Source organism: Leucopleurus acutus (genome assembly GCF_964270905.1).
Source record: "Leucopleurus acutus genome assembly, chromosome: 2".
Taxonomy (NCBI): domain Eukaryota; kingdom Metazoa; phylum Chordata; class Mammalia; order Artiodactyla; family Delphinidae; genus Leucopleurus; species Leucopleurus acutus.
Genome location: NC_139143.1, coordinates 126,304,516 through 126,324,921, shown reverse-complemented (window position 1 = coordinate 126,324,921; position 20,406 = coordinate 126,304,516). Strand labels below are relative to the sequence as shown.

Sequence of the window (20,406 nt, the reverse complement as noted above, 5' to 3'; positions counted from 1 at the left end):
ACGATAACACCGTGAGAAAGGCAAAAGGAAAACACCTTTCAGGTGTTCAGCTCTTTGTGGCTCAAGGAAAATATATTTAGGATGTGCTTTTATGTTATCATTTAAAGTCTGGGCCATTTAATTACACTTACGATATTACCCAGTTAACATATGCAGAGGATTTACTTATTACTGAAGGCAGAATATACTTTATGTAAAAAGATTATGGTTATGAGCTAAACCTTTAACATATTTCAAGCTTTTTGCTTTAACTATATTCTGAAAATTCAATAATGAAACAGAAAGAAATAATTGCCCTAGGAAATTTGTCTGGAATAAAATTAATACTGTATATTATACCCAGTATTACTTTTCCCAGTTTGGTTTTAACTAAGAAGGGCACCTTCTACAATCTCTGAAGAGGAATCCTTTTACTTTCCAGTAGTCTTTACCACCAGGGTATGTTTCATTATACTCAAACTAAATGACTTTGGCTCAAGAACAATCATATTTCCTTTACTACTCTAAGTAGCTCCCAGCCACCAGAGTGTCCATGACCTTATGTAAGTGTTTACATGGTCAACCTTTTTTTGTCTCTTAGCACTACTACAATCCAGCTATTGGAATTTAAGTTTGTTTTTCCCCCTTTCTATGTACAAAAAGATGCTTCTCCATATAATCAGATAAAAATTGTCCTTCTTCTTTTATCTAGTGCAGCAATAAAAAGATCAATTAAAATGAAGATTCAGAGCTGGCAAAAAGCCTCAATGTCATTTGTTCTAATCTGAGAGATAACACAGTCAATCCTTTGCCTGTGTAAAGCATGACCATTTTGCATATAATTAAAGGGTAATATTTTAAGTGCTAAAAGGAAAACAGAGTCTAAGGACTATTAATTTTAAGAGGTTTTATTGTAGAGGAAGCGTTGTCTTCTGAATGTTTCCTACAATTTACAAAACATATCTTCATAGTGAATAAAGATTAGCACGACGTTCCTGGATAAAACAGATAAAATACAAAAAAGTATCCCATGGGACATGAATACTCAACTTTCACTTTTTTTTACCGCTTATATGTGAAAAAGCAATATCTGGGGCTGATAGCAAAGCACAATCTCAATACCATTTACAGTTACGAGATAGACATGAAGATGGCTGGCAAGATGAAAAAAATCAGTGATGGGGATATAAGCTCTTGCATCTTGTCAGAGACCAGAAAAGAGCTTACTGCCTTATGTGATACATCAGTCAGACACGAAGACAGGGCCACAAGCATGAATTTTTCCTACAGTCCATCCGTTTTACGGGATTGTCCCAGAAAAAGTGTAGATCCAGCCAGTGGGCAAGGTTTACCTTAAACAGAATGAAACAACATCTCTTTCAGCGTGGAAACAGAAGAGGAGGTGATCAATTCTAGAGGAGCACAGAATGCTTAGAAATGAAAAGTGATTAGGTTTGTTTCTCTTGAGCAATCAGTATGTGAAATTCCCCAAGATCTTAAATTTTCCAGATAAACTGACAGTAAATAAGGTCCTGGAGACTGTCAGTACCACAGATTAAGAAACTGATTATTCATCTCTACTTATCATTTCAGCTGCAGAATTCCAAGAATAGCTGACAAAATATTAACACATTAAAGAATGAACCAAAAGAAAATTTGGGGAACAAAGTAAGTGGTCTAATTATAGAAGAATGTTAAATAAATTACTGTACATTCATGAAATGGATAGTGTGCAGCCATTCACGTGTTCTTGAAGAATATCCAAGGAGAGGGAAGGGGTTGACAACATACTGCAAGATGACAAGTAAGGTTATAAAATGGTGTGTTCTATATGCTCCCTATTTTAGAAAAAAAGTATGAAAAAGACTGGGAGAACATATACAAAAATACTAACAAAAGTTTCCCTTGCTAGTGAGAATTTAATGTCTTCACATTTTTTTCTTTTCCAAATGAAAAGGGGATAAAACAAGGGGCAATTCTTATTTTCAAAAAGAGTCAGTGAGTGTATTCTGATCTCTTTGTCCCAATATTCTAATAATACAAAATGAAAAACAAATATATTTAGTGTCATTTAGCACCTGCATTAACAATTATTTCTGAGTTATAAAACCAATAGTTCTTTCAAATTTAGCTTCCTTATACTTTCTGCCAAATCACACAAGAGTAATGTATTTTTAAAAATATACTGACATGCCGCATAGCACAGGGATATCAGCTCGGTGCTTTGTGACCGCCTGGAGGGGTGGGATAGGAGGGTGGGAGGGAGACGCAAGAGGGAAGATATATGGGAACGTAAGTATATGTATAACTGATTCACTTTGTTATAAAGCAGAAACTAACACACCATTGTAAAGCAATTATACTCCAATAAAGATGTTAAAATATATATATATATATATATATATAGACATGAACTTTTAACCAAGGTTGTAGTCTTCCACGTAGTGTTCTTCATACATCATCGCATCTAGAAAATGAACTTCATATGCTTGATTCCATAAGTTTTGAAGAAAACCATAATAATGAGTGCCCACAATCCCAGAATAAAACCCCCAGGAGGATGCCAATCTTTCAGCTTTGGTTTCTGCAAAACAAGGATGACATTATAAATTTAACAACAGGTAAATAAGTCAACAAATAAATAAATAAATAAAGATAAAATAAATACTGATGGAAAATGGGAAATTCACAGGTTGTACTTTCAGGGGGAGTAATTTAGACAAATTAAATGTACTGTCAGCCTTCCCTATCTGCAGGTTCCACACACAGATTCAACAAAATATGGAATGAAAATATTGGGAAAAAAATTCCAGAAAGTTCCAAAAAGCAATTTTAAATTTGACACACACCAGAAACTATGTACACAGGATCTACATTATATTTACAACTATTTACATAGCGCTTACATTGTATTAGGTATTATAAGTAATCTAGAGATGATTTAAAGTGTCTAGGGAGGACGTCTTAGGTTATATGCGAACACTACACCATTTTATACAAGGGACTTGAGCATCCACGGACTTTGGTATCTGCAGGGGTCCTGGAACCAGTCCTGGAGGACTGTATTTGGAAAGCAACAATGGTAAAGACTTGAAACAGGGTAAATATCTCAAAGTGATTCTTACAAAGATCAGTTTCAAATGACATTTTGTTCCCTCAGAGGGGCCTTCCTTGACTACCCTATCCAACATGTCTTTTCACCCAAGTTATTCAGTAGCCTAACAGTCCTTTTTCACTTTGAATTTATATAGTCATTAGTTTGTTTTACTTGTCTCTCCTATTAGAGGATGACTGTCTATGAGGGTCATCTTGTTATAGTCCTAGCACCTACCTGCCACAGTGCCTGGCATATAGGAGACACTACATTATACCGAGTAAGTTGGTGGAACAACAATGCTACCTGATTCCATTTATTCAGATATTCAACAAATATTTGGGGGGCCAGTGAGTTTGGTCATATTACTCCCTTGAGGTAGAATGCTCCTTATTCTATTCTTCCTATTCAAAGCTCACTAACTCAAATGCCAACTCCTCCAGATTTTCCTGGATGATAAATTCTTTTCTTTGAATCTGTAGCCCCTTCTACTTTTACTCCTACCTACTATTATAGTCACCTTTATCATTTATCTCCCTGAAAACTTCCAGGGACAAGGTCTGGCTGAGTCCATTTTACATGCCCTTCTCCGTTCCTTACCCTTCAACATCCAGCCAAGTGTCTTGTGTGTTTTTTTTGGCCAGCAAAGAAAGGCAGACCAGTCTTCCCCATTTAGTTGTCATTTCAACAGCTACATTATGACCCTGAAACTGAAGGTCTGTGACTATGATCTCTTTATGAGTTCTACTTCCTGAATTACTAGCCAAGATTGTAAGGACAGTTATAAGAATCCTATTTTAGAATAGACAAAAGTGAAAAGAAACTGTAATCTGAAATTTGCTTTAGTCACCATGTAAACTAGATCCCAGAAAGGCTCATAAATCTCTTAGAGGTTTCCACATCTTATACTTTGGTTTTTCCCCTACATAAGCAGGACACCTAATGCTCTTCACTCAATCCTCAAATCATCACATGGAAAGGAAGGAAGGAGGGAGGGAGGCTGTTATCATTTCTTGTCAGGATTACTGAAATAGTTTCCTAACTAGTTTCTCTTCCTCCAAGGTTCCCTCTTTTCCATCTGTCAACCATAGCGCTGCTAGACACATCTTTCCAAAATACAAATATATATCTGTATAATATATACTTGCCATACATAATGTATGCATTTAGGTAATGTTTGCCTTGAACATATATTACTTTTGTTATTTAAGAAATTAAATAAATAATTTACAAACCAAGGCATGTTGTGGTGTGGTTCAAAGAGCACGGGATTTAGCATCATCTGCCTTGGATTCAAAGTTTAGTTTTAATGCTTAAAGCCTGCCAAGCCACTACGCCACTCTGAATTTCTGAATCTGTAAAATTAGGGCATAGTAACACATACCGCCTAGGAATGAATAAATGCGTAGTTACTGCAATGATGTAGTTTTGAAAACGTATCCTATAACTACACGTTCCTACCTAGAAAAGTAATAATATGAAACTCAAAGTACTTTTTAGATGACTTTCATCTGTGTTTGCCAGTTATGAGGAAGAATGTTTGAAAAAAAAATGATTTTTAAAATTTTAATTTGTATAACTTTCATCAATTCAAAATTAACTTATCAAACTAACAGAAGAGAAATCCACCTTAATATTTTCATCTGGATCAATAATGCTGGAGTTTTAGGAGTTTTTAATCAAATGCTTAATATGAACTGAACTGACAATGTTGTTTACAGTGGTTACATTCCACTCTCACTGCCATGTCTACTCTCACCCTCCACCACTCATTCCAGAAAACTCCCCAAACACCCCAAGGATTAAGCCCAATGTTTCCTCATGTTACTTTCTACTCAAGTCTACAATGGCTTCTGATCATGTGTGATGACGATGATGACAAAAGTACCTTCCCTCTAGTATCTTACAAGATGATAAGCTCAGTGGTTCTCAAACCATTTCAGATGGTTTATAAGCTCTTGGAACGTTGTGCAACATTGTGAAAAATCTTAATTCCAGTGGAAAATCTATAATAATTAATACAAAACATAGTTATATTAAAGATAGGTAATGTAAGTATCATAAGCATGTGACATGAAAAAACAAGTGAGTGAACTAAACATGATTAACTATTGCTCAGTTTTTGTCCTGTTTATTTTCTACTAGTCAAACATTGGTAGTTCATACCATTACGTCTTAAACTTAGTAGTCAGAAATAGTTGCCAGAGATAAGACAACTATAGCTCCTTTAGAAGTAATTATCATTTCCTCAAAGATAGCTATTTCGATCTGTTATTCCAAAAATGTTTCAGAGAATTCTGGAGGCACTGCTTCCTGATCCTTCAGCCAAACATGTCCCACATTTAGACCACTGATGCCCAGGAGAGGACAAGAGAGAAAAGCAAAGTGCTAGAGCTGTGGTTTGCCAACAGCAAACTTTGAAGGCAATAATGGAGGACTAGGAAATATATGTTATTACTCCAAAATTATTATGGAGTGATGTATTTATTCATATTACAACACTGTACAAGCTAACAAAAGTAGCAAATCTCACCCTTTAAAAAACTATTATTTGTGGTTGCTATATTTTTTATTGGATATTCATTACATATATTTGATTAACAAAAAATGGAAAATGAATTATTAATTAAATACAGTTTGGACTCTTAGCTTAGCATGGCATCCACGTAGAGACCTGCCAGTGCAGCTGCTGCCATCTTCTCAGGAAAGGCACAGAAAAAGGCACAGAAAGAGACAAGAGTTCACTCTACCAAAATTAATTTAACCTCTGATAAGAACCCTCAATTTCACTATCTGTAAGTCCAGAAACCAGGTCTAGAAACAAATTAATGGTGGCCCAGTTTTCTGAATAGTACACAGGGTACAAAGGATTGCTTTGCTCTGTGAAACACAGTAATTCTGTCAGCTGAGAAAAGGACTTTAGCTCGCTCCCTTTTTCTGCCTGCTGTTTAAGAGAAGCAGTGTTGCCGTAGTAGAGGATGGCTTTATGAGGCAGCCAGAGTAGTGCAACTCATTCCCAACTGACCAGTGGCACACTTCTTTCTACATCCATTTAAGTACAATTCCTAGTAAAGAGCATGTGAGAAGGTAGGGTTTACTGCATCTAAGAATGGTTTACTGCATCTGAGAAGGTTCAATATCCAAATGAAAATCTCTGCAAAGAAGGGAAAATACAGGAAAAATTCTTTTAATAACATATGTTAAGAAATATGGTTTTTCCACATACTTCACCTTTTTAAACTGTCCAAAAACCAGGCATACATAGCATGGTGGCAGATGATCCTAGTTTAGTTTAGCAAAACCACATTTGATGACTGGTTGCCAGTCACTGGAGAATGTCTAACAACTATTCTTCAGATGAGGATCTGAAAAGGCATTCAAATCTAAGTAGACAGTGAGAAACGTCCACATGCTCTGTTGGCAAATACTAACAGAACTCTAACAAAAAGGGAAAAAAACACGGTGATGTCCATGAGTAAAAATACTCCCACACATGAAGAAGAAATATCCTGAAGACAGAGAGAACATATCTCTGAATAGATTTAATAAAGAACCAAAAGATAATTTTAGAAAAATTTTATTTGACATGGACTTGAATAAAAATGCACAAGAAGCCAAAACCAAATGAATAGTATAAAGAGAAAAATAATACAAGGTACAAGGACAATAGGTTGAGATAAAAAGGGCACTGACACAATTTGTAACAGCAAAATTAAAATCTATATTGACAACAAAGATAGTGTCCGAAGCACATCTCTGAGTCCTTCATTCACCAAACTGTGGTAGACTGATGGCAAAAAAAATGGTCCCAATTCCCCATACTTCCCTGTGTCCATACCCTTTGGAATATGTTGCTTTATGGCAGCTCTCATCAAGAGGTAGACTCTATGTCCTTCCTCTGTGAATCAGCTGGCCTTGTGACTTCTTTTGGCCAACAGAACGGAACAAAAGCAACAGCATCCTAATTCCAACGCTAGCTTCAAGAGGCTTTCTTTGCCTGCTTCTGCTCTCTCTTAGACCTTTGCTACTACCATGACAAAAAACCTAGGCAAGGATTCTGGAGGTACAGACACCATATGGAGAAGAACTCAAGTCTTCCAGTCAGCAACTAGCCAACTTCCAGAAGCAGAATCGCCTAACCAACCCAAGGTTGACCACAGACTCATGAGGGAGCCCAGCTAAGAATAGAATTGCCCAGCTAAACTCAGCTTAAATTGCCAACCTTCAGAATTATGAGCCAAATAAATGGTTGATGCTCTAAGCTACTAAGTTTTGTAGTGGTTTGTTATCCATCAAAAGCTATGGAATATATCCACTGAGGTGACAAACAATATAGAAGGAAAAACCCTGATCCTTTATTATCATAAGAAAATAAAGTTTCCACCTACATACTTGTAGCTTCAGGTTTCTGCAACAATGGTATATATAAAAACAGTATGAAGGGCAGCTAAGCAACTCCTTGTTGACCATGAACTTTGTTGAAGTGAGGGAGGTCTGTCAAGATAATCCCCTTGGGTCCTCCTAGAATAAGAAATCCAGCCCCATTCACTCATCTGGGCTAAATTTCACAAAGTAATGACTTCAACAAACACCTGTCACACCTGAACAGTATGTATAGCCAGACTCTGAAGAAGTCATGCTATAGTGTCTTCTAGAGGTAAATTTTGTGAATGTTCTTTGCTACCCATCCCTCACTTTAAGGGAGCTGCAGTTATGCTCACTTCTAGCTCTCTTGTAGTCTTCTTGGAAAGAGGCTGACTCCACTTGCCACCATGCTAGGAATTGCTCCCGAGGAGATAAAGTGGGGGAATCTAGAGGCTAACTCACCTCGCTTCTCTCTAGCCTTTCCCCTCCAAACTACAATCTCTTTTTTTTTTTAAACCCTGTTTTATTTATTTTTTTATTTATTTTAAATTTATTTTTGGCTGCGTTGGGTCTTCATTGCTGTGCGCACGCTTTCTCTAGTTGCGGCAAGCGGGGGCTACTCTTCCTTGAGGTGCGCAGGCTTCTCATTGCGGTGGCTTCTCTTGTTGTGGAGCATGGGCTCTAGGCGCGAGGGTTCAGTAGCTGTGGAGCGTGGGCTCAGTAGCTGTGGCGCATGGGCTTAGTTGCTCCGCGGGACGTGGGATCTTCCCAGTCCAGGGCTCGAACCCGTGTCCCCTGCATTGGCAGGCGGATTCCTAACCACTGCACCACCAGGTAAGTCCCTGAAATCTCTATCTCAAGTTTAGTTCCTTTCCTTTTGAAGTTAGTTAGCAATTAGTATTAATTAGATATTGCCCCCCCACCCAACCCTCTGCTAGAGAAATGAATATCTCCCAGAATCTTGATGTATCTTACACATGGTAAATTTGCAAAGCAAGTAATCTAATCTAGGATAACTAAAGATGATTTGTTTTTAACTATAATTTTATTTTCAATAGAAAGTTGACCACTGTTTTTTTTTTGTGATAAAAATACTCACTATTGTTAGTTAATATCACTCTGTAACTTCCAGCCAATCCAGATATAACTTCATGGAAGAAGTAAATTTTCATATTTGCAGATTTTATAATTAGATACAAACAAACTCTACAAATCAACTCAGAATTATTGAGAATAAAGAGTTCAGATTTAAGATAAATATAAAAAAAAATACCCTTCCAATGTGCCAGTAAAAATGAATCGGGGGCTTCCCTGGTGGCGCAGTGGTTGAGAGTCCGCCTGCCGATGCAGGGGACACGGGTTCGTGCCCCGGTCCGGGAAGATCCCACATGCCGCAGAGTGGCTGGGCCTGTGAGCCATGGCTGCTGAGCCTGCGCGTCCAGAGCCTGTGCTCCGCAACGGGAGAGGCCACAACAGTAAGAGGCCCCCGTACCGCCAAAAAAAAAGAATCGGAAAACAGAAAAGAAAAAAATTCAATTCACAATAGCAGTAAAAAACATAAAATATCCAGGAATACCCACAGCACAAGATGTATGGTAAAAATCTGCATTACTCTATAGAGGGGTAAACAGTCCCAAATATCAAAAAGGATATGATAAAGCTAATCTATAATGCTGTTCTGATGCAAAATAGAAAAGATCAATGAAACAGAACAGAGAGTAGGCAATCAGCCCAGTATCCACGAATTTGGTATATTATAAAAGAACTATCACAAATCAATGGGCAAGGAAATATTCTTACTGGTGCTCTAGCAATGGATTAACATTAAAAAAAAAATCAGTTTTGTTTCTAACCCAACACTATAAATCAAAATACACTTCACATGGTTAAGAATTAGATGTAAAAATATTAGATGTAAAAAAAAAATTTAATTACTTTTGTAAACTGGCACCCAGTTTACATCACAGTGGTAGCTACTTTAATGGTACCAGTGGAGAGCAGTTACAAAGGAGCTCATTGTGGAGAGCAGAACACATGAGTCAAAGGGCCTGCAAGCTAAGGGACTGTCAGGTGGGTGGCTACTCAGGAAGGACTTCTTGGATGAGCTGGCCCTTGAACAAGGTGTCATATCTGAGTTGATGGAGAGGAGGAGACAACACCCAAACAGTGGCACATGGAGCAAAGTCACAGTTATGAGAAAAGCCAGGCAGTGGGAAAAGAGTGATGCTCCAGCCTAGCTAGCAGGGGGAAGGTGACAGAAGGAGATCTGCATCTGCTTTGTTCACTGCCAAACCCCCTGGTGCTTAGGGAACCCTGATGAAAGAAACGATGCAGTTTGGGAACAGCAAGCATCAGGGCCGGGAGGTTCACTCTGTGAATGTCCAGTTGCATGCTGGGATTTGAGACAATGCGATGCCTCTGGGAGTTTACCCAGCAACCACCCACAGGTGAATATGGTAAAAGGAGATCAAATGTAGGAGAATCTACACAGTAAAGGGATTTATAAGTCTAAAAGCAATAAATAGAAATAAAAAGAAAAGGTGGAGAGATTTTTAAAAGAACTTTTTGAAAGATCTGTATTTTACAAAGTGTATAAATCAAACTAAAAGGCAAATACATGGGAAAATATGACAGAAAGGGGAATAAATTCAGTACTTGAAGATCTCCCAAAAATCAGTAAAAGACACATGGATATATCAACAAATGTTACAGGGAAATGGAAATTCTCACAAAATAATAATTACAGATGGCTAACAAACACTTGAAAAAATACAATTTTTTGATCATAAAAACAAGTTAAAAGTAATATATTAACTATTTCTTCCTCTTTCGGAAGAGCACAGGCTCCAGACGCACAGGCTCAGTGGCCATGGCTCATGGGCCCAGCCACTCCGCGGCATGTGGGATCCTCCCGGACCGGGGCACGAACCCGTGTCCCCTGCATCAGCAGGCGGACTCTCAACCACTGTGCCACCAGGGAAGCCCTCTTCCTCTTTTTAAAACTAAACTAGTAAATGTTAATAAGAATGGTCAACTTTTCAGTGAAAGTAATCTATTTACATGTTCAGAAGTCTTTGAAATGTTCATATTTTTTCTTTCCTAGAATCTGTTACAGTCCTAGCTAGAATCTATAGTAAGGAATTCAGAAATGCTGACAAAGGTTTTGCACAAAGATTTTCTTATCACTGTTATTTACATAATAAAACAGGAAACTATATAATGAGAAATACTGTACATCCACATAATTAGTCATCAAAAATGTTTTCAATTTTAATGATTTGGAAAGATGCTTATACTGTAATAAGAAAATAAAAGATGCAAATTGAGTATGAAATATGATCTTTATTTCTATAGCAATATTCAAAGAAAGGAAATATGCTAAAGTCTGAATAGTGTTTCTCTGGGGGAAGGAGGATTAGAGGTAGTTTCAAACTCTTCTCTATACTTATCTATACTTTTGAAGATATTTTCTACAATGGACATGTATTTATTTAATTATTTTTATGGGGTAAGGGGAATATAGAGGAAAAACTTTTATTAAAAGAGTCCACCTAGGGCTTCCCTGGTGGCGCAGTGGTTGGGAGTCCGCCTGCCGATGCAGGGGACACGGGTTCGTGCCCCGAACCGGGAAGATCCCACATGCCGCGGAGCGGCTGGGCCCGTGAGCCATGGCCACGGGGCCTGTGCGTCCGGAGCCTGTGCTCCGCAACAGGAGAGGCCACAACAGTGAGAGGCTTGCGTACAGCAAAAAAAAAAAAAAAAAAAAGTCCACCTAGAAGAATCTTCATATATTCATCTTTTACAAATTAGGAGATGTTCTGCAATGATACCGTTTAGTACTTGATATCCTACTTTAAGAAAAAGTAATGTGAATAGCATGACAGCAACATAATATAATAAAATGCTTTTTCAGTATTTATTTAATGATATTCCTAGAGAATAACAATACTGCCAGTTTTAAAACAACTATCGGTAATATTTTAGGTATTCTACAATTATTTTACTTAAAATCAAATGAAATATTGGTATAATTACTGCATTTTGTAGTACAGCTGCATTTGAGGTAAGTTCTTATTAAAGTATAGCTTATAATTTCATTTGTGTCCATATTAGAGCTTCTCATAAAATGACTAATTTTATGTAGTTAAGGTACTCTACTGACTGCTATTAAATACACTCTTCTTTTTTTCTTAAACTTTCACAATAATAGCTATAATACAGAGGTGAAAAGTATACATAAACACTGTAATGTGTCATGAGCAAACACTTAAAAGCTTAAGGGCTACCTATTATTGAAATGCCTAATATTTCAAATTAAAAAGACAGGTAGCTTAGCAACACTATACTGCCAATTGTGAACAGTGTTTAGTCTCCCCTTTCATGTTGCTAGGAGAACATTACCATAGAACTTCAAAATAATTAACAGAGAATAGATCTAAGTATTAAAATTATGTAAAAAGAAAAAACTGAGAATTTTAAAAATTGTACATGTTTATTGGGAAGCAAATGGAAATTTTACAAGGTTTCAATGAGATTCTTTCCTTAAAATATAATGAGCATATCAGATCAGTTAAATTATTTAAGGAAAGAACAAAAAAACCCAATCTACTGAGGTGACAATTACTTTAGAAAATAATTTATTTGTTTTCAACTGTTTAATCAGTTGTAGTTTATTAGTATTTCCAGTCTATCCACATCCTCTCTATAAAATAAAACTTGTAGTCTTCAAAGTATACTAATAGTATAAATCAAACTGTGGTCAGCAGAATTCTAAGACAGCCCCCAAGATTCCCTCTCCCTGGTGTACATATCCTGTATAATTCCTTCCCTTTGAGCGTGGACAGGACTTGTGAATATGATGGGGTATCACTCCTTTGACTAGGTTACATTATATAGCAAAGACAAAGGGATTATGCAGATGTTATTAAGGTCCCTAAATCAGTGACTTTCAGTTAATCAAAAAGGAGATTATCCTGGGGCAAGGGGCTGACCCAATCAGGTGAGCCCTTTAAAAGAGGGTCTAGATATCAGAGACATAAGTCAAGAGAGGCAGATAGGGACTTCCTTGGTGATGCGGTGATTAAGAATCCACCTGCCAATGCAGGGGACACGGGTTCAGGCCTGGTCTGGGAAGATCCCACGTACCGCGGAGCAACTAAGCCCGTGCGCCACAACTGCTGAGCCTGCGCTCTGGAGCCCGCGAGCCACAACTACTAAGCACACGTGGCACAACTACTGAAGCCCGGGCGCCTACTGCCGGTGGTCCGCAACAAGAGAAGCCACTGCAATGAGAAGCCTGCGCACCGCAATGAAGAGCAGCCCCCGCTCGCCGCAACTAGAGACAGCCCACATGCAGCAACGAAGACCCAATGCAGCCAAAAATAAATAAATTTAAAAAAAAGAGAGAGAGAGACAGATATATTAGAAGTAGCTGAGATGCTCTCCTGTTGGTCTTTAAGAATCACACAGCCATGCTGTAGAATGGACCACAGACAGGGAATGGCAGGCAATCTCTGGGAGCTGAGGACCTGCCTCACGGTCAGTTCTATGACATGAAAAGCTGAATTCTGACAATGATCAGTACACTTGGAAGAAAATTCTGAGCCTCAGATGAGACTGCAGTCCTGGTTAACACCTTGATTGAAGCCTTGTTAGACCCTAAGCACAGGATTAAGCTAAGCTGCGCCTGGACTCCTGAGACATGGAAACTGTGAGATAATAAATGCTTTTAAATTTCTAAATTTGTTTGTTACACACCTATAGAAAACTAATTAACAAACAAATCTTGAAATGAAACTATTTATTACATCTGATAACTGTTCCTTGAGTGGAAAACCTTATTACAATATTAACTTTACATGTTAAAAAAAAATAAAAGAGAATGAAATATTCTAGACTAATTCCTCCTACTCTTTCATACCTATTTATTCTTTAAGACCTTGATCAAATATCACCTCCAGGTGAAGCCTGTTCTCATACTTCGGTAAGAATTACCTTCTTCTTCTCAGGGCACTGATGATATTTGGTTTATATCTTACACTATAGTTAATTTACAGGTGTGATTCTGCTACATTTTGATCTGCTTGTGATACCTTATCCATTTCTGAACCTTATCAAGGTCTCATAAGCTTTAAATACAATAATCAATTTGTTTTAGTTATATATTATTTTCTTCTTGAAAATAAGAAATGTAAAATATTCAAATATAAATATTAAGTACCAATTTACATCTTGGTTTTATGACTTAAGGAAAAAAATAAGAACTGCATTAATCAAATAACGACACAGTCTCTTTCAAGACTCCCTAGTGAGAAGTTTAAAAAATATTCATTGAAAAATGTGGGAGCTTCCCTGGTGGCGCAGTGGTTGGGAGTCCGCCTGCCGATGCAGGGGACACGGGTTCGTGCCCAGGTCTGGGAAGATCCCACATGCCGCGGAGCGGCTGGGCCCGTGGGCCATGGCCGCTGAGCCTGCGCGTCAGGAGCCTGTGCTCCACAGTGGGAGAGGCCACAACAGTGAGGGGCCCGTGTACCGCAAAAAAAATAAATAAAATAAATATAAAATAGGTGTTATTGAACTAAATAAATACTCTGGATGTTGAGTGAACAGGTGTAAATTTAAAAAAAATGTGTAAAACAATTTGAAGTTTGAAATAAATGAATCTAGTTTTTAGTTCTTAACTAAGAGAATTAACCTACTGTTCCCACAAATACATAATAAAGGTTCATTTATCAATAGTATCTATCTGTGTCTGTTAAGAGGTGATCAGAGTTTTGCTTCTGCCTATGTAGGATTAAACGCTATAGGAATTATCTGCCTTTCTGAACAACTAGATAATCATTCAAAAGGTAAGAAACAATGGTTTTCAGATACTGGACCTTTTGCAGCAGTTTTCTGATCCTTGAAAGAATGGAAACAAATAAGATGAGTCCTTCAATTGCTCAAGCTTATTGCCTGGAGGCCATTTCCAAGCTGCAGCACAAGGACAGAACCCCCAACGGAGCCAGGCAGTATTGAAGAGTTGAAGAGACACAGATTAGAATTCAAGGAGGTTTTGTTGGCTAAAATTTTCAGGGTAGACTATTGCAGAAAAGCAGGCTCCACAGAGAGCTCCAGAGAACTGCAGAGAGATTTCCTTAAATCTTTGGCAGAGTTCTAATCTGTACATGCATAACAAGAAGATTGTACAGAAAAACAAAACAAAACACCAAAAGCAACAGGCCAAACAATTCCCAATACTCATAATATGCAGAGCACCCTGTCCCAGCTTATAGTGGGGCTAAATCAGAATAAATCAGAGACAGTGGGGCTATCACCAACCCCCCAAAAAAGACTACCCTGGACCTGCCTAAAACAACTTAAAAGCAATCCTTAGCAGAATCAAACTGATCCTAGAACAAAATCCAACACTCGCTACATGAATAAAACAAAAATCCAAAATGCAACAGCCAACAACAACAAAAAATTAAAATAGCTAGCATCCAATTTTTTAAAAAGACATGGGAAGGAGGAAAATATCAGCCAAAGCCAGGAGAAAAATTTATCAATTGAAATAGACACATAAATGAAAAAGATGATGGATTTAGTAGACAGGGATCTTAGGACAGCTATTATAAATGGGATGTAAAGGAAAACATGAACATATGAGGAGAGAAATAGAATATTTAAATAAGACCCATTATAGGATTTCTAGAGATGAAACATATATATAAAATGAAAGACACACTGGATGAAATTAACAGTAGATTAGACACTACAGAAGAATTAACAGAGAACTATTAAGATAGCAATAGAAGTACTCAAAATGAAGGACAGAAAGAGAAAAGAATAAACAGAGCCTAAGATATGCCTATTGTGGGCATAATATTAAGCAAGATCATATTCTCAGAATTAATAAGTAAAAAAAATCAGTAAGGGGCTGATTTAAAAAAATTCAGTAAGAATATAGAAAATTTGAACATTATCAAAAATATGTAAAACTAACAATGAGTGAATTTTTTTCCAGATTTCATAAAAACTATAAACCAAACATACATGTGTATGTGAATGGTTATAAATGTTAGTACTATCCATGGACGTGTATAAAATCATTGTGTATGTTGGTAAAAACAAACAAACAAACAAAAAACCTATAAACCACCAAATCCACAAAGCTCAACACCAACATAAGAAACATAGAGAAAGCCACACAAAGGAACATCATAATCAAAACGCTGAAAAACAGTGATAGAGAGAACACCTTAAAAGAGGTCAGATAAAAAGAGATTTGTTCTTACAGAGCAGAGTTCAACAAACTACAGTAGATGAGCCAGTCACGATTTTACAAATAAAGTTTTATGAGAACACAGCCACACTCATTCATTTACATATTGTCTATTGCTGCTTTCACACTACACCAAAGTTCAGTAGTTGTAAAGAAGACCAGATGACCCACAAATCTAAACTATTTACTATCTGGTCCTTTAAGAAAAAGTGTATTGACCCCTGCTACAGAGCAACAAAGGTAAGAATGATTGAAGATGTGCTGTCAGCAACCATGGAGACCAGAAGACAATGGAAAGACATCTTTAAAGTACAGAAAGAAAACAACTGTTAACCTAGAATTCTAGGGAAAATCTGACAAGTGAAAAAATCTTTCAAGGATGAACATGAAATAAACTTTCAGTAAAACAAAAGCTTTGAGAATTCAACAGATGTATACTGCAGCAGACTTATACTACAAGGTAGTATACCAAATACCTATACTACAAGGTATACCTATAGCAGACCTATAATACAAGAAATGTTAAGAGAAGTTCTTCAGGCAGAATGAAATTTATACCAGACGGAAATACAGACTTCCACAAATGAGAGAGGAGAGATCGAAATGGTAAACTGGTAAACAAATATAAAAACATTTTCCTCGGGCTTCCCTGGTGGCACAGTGGTTGAGAGTCCGCCTGCCGATGCAGGGGACATGGGTTCGTGCCCCGGTCCGGGAAGATCCCACATGCCGCCGAGCGGCTTGGCCCATGCGCCATGGACGCTGAGCCTGCGCATCTGGAGCCTGTGCTCCGCAACGGGAGAGGCCACAACAGTGGGAGGCCCGCACACCGTAAAAAACAAAAAAAACAAAAAAACCAAAAAAAAACATTTTCCTCATTTTAAAATTTCCTTAAAAGATAATTGACTGCTTAAAGCAAAAATGATAATAATGTATTGTGGGGTTCATAAATATGTAGGAACAAAACGTATAACAACTACAGTACAAAGGATGGAAGGGAGGAATTGAGAAAATATCATTATAAAGTTCTTATGTTATACACAGAATAATATAATATTATTTAAACTAGACTGTATTAAATTAAAGATACATATTATAAATCCTACAGTAAGAACAACAAAATGGATTCACTTAATAAACCAAAAGTGGAGTTAAAATGGGATCATACAAAATAATAGAAAACAGAAAAAGAAAAGGAATTGAAAACAGATGGAGCAAGTGTAAAACAAACAGCAATATAGTAGATCTAAATCCAACCAGATTTAAATCCAATTTAAATACTGATAATTACATTAAGTGAAAAGATCTTAACATTCCAATTAAAAGGCAAGGACTGTCAAGTTGAATAAAAACATAAAACTCAATGATATTCTACCTATAAGAAACTACTTTAAATTCAAAACAGATAAGTTAAAAGCATCCAAATGGAAAAAGAAATACCATGGAAAAAGAAATCTTGCAAGATACAAATTAACATATTATCCAATTTTAAGCCAGAGTTAAAAGGACACATATTTCTGTAGAGTCTATCAAAATTTCCACATCTCTAACTGATTTGGAAAGGAGAGAATATAGAAAGAGGAAAGAGATTTCCAGTCAGCCTGTAAAACAGAGATCTGTACTGATAAGAATGCCTGAGGGAAGAACCCAAGAGTCAAGCAGAAACTGCAGATGACAATGGTTAACACTTTTTAAATGTTTATCATATGCCATGCATTATTTTAAGAATTTTAAATGTGTCAATGCATTGCCTTTAAGGTAGATAATATTATTACCCTGTTTTACGGATAAGGAAAGTTAACAATTGTTACAAAACTACCACCACTACCCATAATCATGATTATCATTTATGGAGTGCTGTACAAAGTGCTTACTCCTTTGTAAGACCTCCATATATATTATCTAACTTAATCCTTACAATAGCACTGTGACATAATTATCATTATCTTATTTCAAACATGAGAAAACTGATTGAGTAACCTGACTAGTCACAAGCTAGAAGCTTTAGTAAGTGGTTTCGCTAGGACTGAAACATGGTTTAGTCTGATTTCAAAGTCAGTGCTCTTAACCATTACAAAAATGCTACTAAACTGCAGAATTCCTCTGGGAATGGGTCCAGACTTCTCCTCCTCCAGGCAACTCCTTTAACCTCACGGATATTATGGGGCAATTAAAATAAGCACAAGACTAATGAGCTATAGAGCACATATTGGAGACAGTTGGTGTTAGGATTTAGGGGTAGAACTGGGAAAGAAAGGTTGGTATATCAACAAGAGACTAAATGGGTACAAGGCACATGCCCAGAAATGCTGGCTCTCCTGAGTACTGCCCTCCTAGCTATTCATGGTCAAGTAGCAGATACAGCACACATGGAATGCATCTTTAAATATATCATTCTCCACTTTACACTGGCACATGCCTGCAGTTAGATGTCTTTGTAACCATTGCAAATTTGATCATTTAAAGCTAGAAATACTTCCACACACATATGCTCTAATTTATATTTCTACATATAAATGGTTACGTTAAAAAGTACTAGGATTTACCCTTTTTTTGTAATTCATGTAGCAAGGGATATTTAAGTGCATACTAACAGTAACAGATTTAAAGATACCATCTCATCATTCTCTGCACTTTTAATGCGTATATATCTATTCTCTACACACGAAAAATGTAAGTAAAACATATTTTCCTAATAGTTTGACAGATATTTCAAAATTCAGAAATGATCTTTTATTTTAAAGCTAGAAGAATCCCTTTGTACTATATTTTTTGTCTTATATTTTTCTAGATTTATTGTCAATAATAAATTCAACAAATATTTCCTCAATGCCTACTATGTACAAGCCATTTGAGCTAAGGGGCTTGTAAATATGGTTATTCTTACTTGTAAAAGTAGTAATGTATATTAACATAGGTTCCTTTGTACTTACATTTGTAGGTCATGAAAAAGATCATTTCATTTATGTTTATACAGAAAAGTAGATAAATCCTTACTTCTTAAATAAAATTAAGGTACATGCAGTAGTTTTATAAATTAGTCATGTTTCTAAATATGAATGATTCTGAGAAAGCATTTCAAGGTTTTAGAGCAGGAATCTTTTTTCATTTCTCTATAGAGGGCCAGAGAGTAAATATCAATATTTTAGGCTTTGCAGGCCACAGAATCTTACTTCTAAGTATTCAACTCTGCCTCCTCAACTCTGCCTCAAAGTACAATATTAACTGTTGACAATATGCAAATGAATGGGCTTGGCTATGTCCCAATAAAACTTTATTTACAAAAACAGGTGGTGGGTTGATTTGACCCATGAGCCATGGTTTGCCAACCCATGCTCTAAAGAATTGCTGTTGAATGGGTTCAGAACATGCTACCCCAAGCTATGCCATTCTGGCATATTATTTTGAACTGAAGGCACTTGAGAAACAGGAGGTGCAGGAAGAGCTCTCTGACCTCCACCTTTCTACCAAAAAGCAGATCATAAAATTTCCTATGAGAAAGGTACCCTCTCTGTACCAGGAAGGGAAGAACATTCTCATTACTGGAGACTGGGAGTCAACACCAAAATGAATCTATACAAACTAACCTACTAAAATAACCCTTATCTTCCATTAGTTTCCCCCATATATTTTCTTAATCACTTTCCCACAATTTACTGCCTCCCTAGCCCAAGTCCCTCTGTCTCATCACTTTCCCACAAATGTACTGCTTCTTTATTAAAGTATATAAGCTCTCAGTTCTACCTGCTTCTTTGGGTCTTCACTTTCCTTATGAAGACTCCCATATGTACATAAAAATATTAAATAAAATTTCTATGTTTTTCTCCTGTTAATCTATCTTATGTCAGTTTAATTCTCAAGCCCAGCCACAGAACCTAAGAGAGCAGAAGGAAGATTTTTCATCCCCTAACTGTATAGTGATTTTCTTCAGTCTGTGCTTTTACATTATTTACATTGATAAAATAAATCATAAGAATAAAGCATGTCCTCAAAAGAGGATAAAATGGTGTTTCAAATCTATGATATCTTCACAACACATATCAGTTTATTAAAGATGATTTCAAGTCCCAAAGTAAAGAAACATGTAATTTTTATTTAAGCATTTCACTAACTTATACCATGAAACCCTCTTTTTAACCTATTAACTACTAACATACTGTAGAACTAGTGCTTCAGAAACATATTACATGGGAAACTCAGTTAAGCACATTTAAATCCCATGGCTACAAGTATGAATATGAATTTAAATTGTATATAGAAATATGATATATACAAGAAATTGGGTATTTTGTGCATAGATTCCTTTTATTGCCTTGTTTGCTTGCCATTTGTATCTTTTACAGAAAAAGAATGAAACGTGCACACTCCAAAAATTTCTGATTATTTATGTATAACATCTAGTGTGTTCTTATTAAATGAATTTTTCTTCATGTATACCCCGTTTCACCAGCTTGTTTATTCAACCAAACTTAATGGATACAGGGAAAGGTGTAGTTTTGACCTATTCTCTCCTCCCCATTAGTCAGTGAGTAACTAAGTGAATCCTATTGTTTCTTTATTTTAATGTATTCTCTGCCTCAGTAAAAAATTATGCTCTTAAATACATTCTCTTAAATATGGATGAGGGAAGGTGGAAAGGGGAGAGGAAGAAGGGAGTCAACATTTGTCAAGAACCAACATTTGTTCAGTGTCAAGAATGTGCCAG

At 36.6% G+C, this 20,406-nt stretch overlaps 1 protein-coding gene across 1 annotated transcript in view; it reads right to left on the bottom strand.

Annotated features, from left to right (window-relative positions):
* Positions 1–499: 499 nt before the first annotated feature.
* Positions 500–20,406, bottom strand: part of PIGK (phosphatidylinositol glycan anchor biosynthesis class K) — a 143,963-nt gene continuing 124,056 nt past the window's right edge. The window contains exon 11 of the mRNA XM_082863410.1: positions 500–2,563. Within this exon, the coding sequence (XP_082719536.1) occupies positions 2,447–2,563 (117 nt within the window). The 3' untranslated portion in view covers positions 500–2,446. The remainder of the gene's footprint in view (positions 2,564–20,406) is intronic.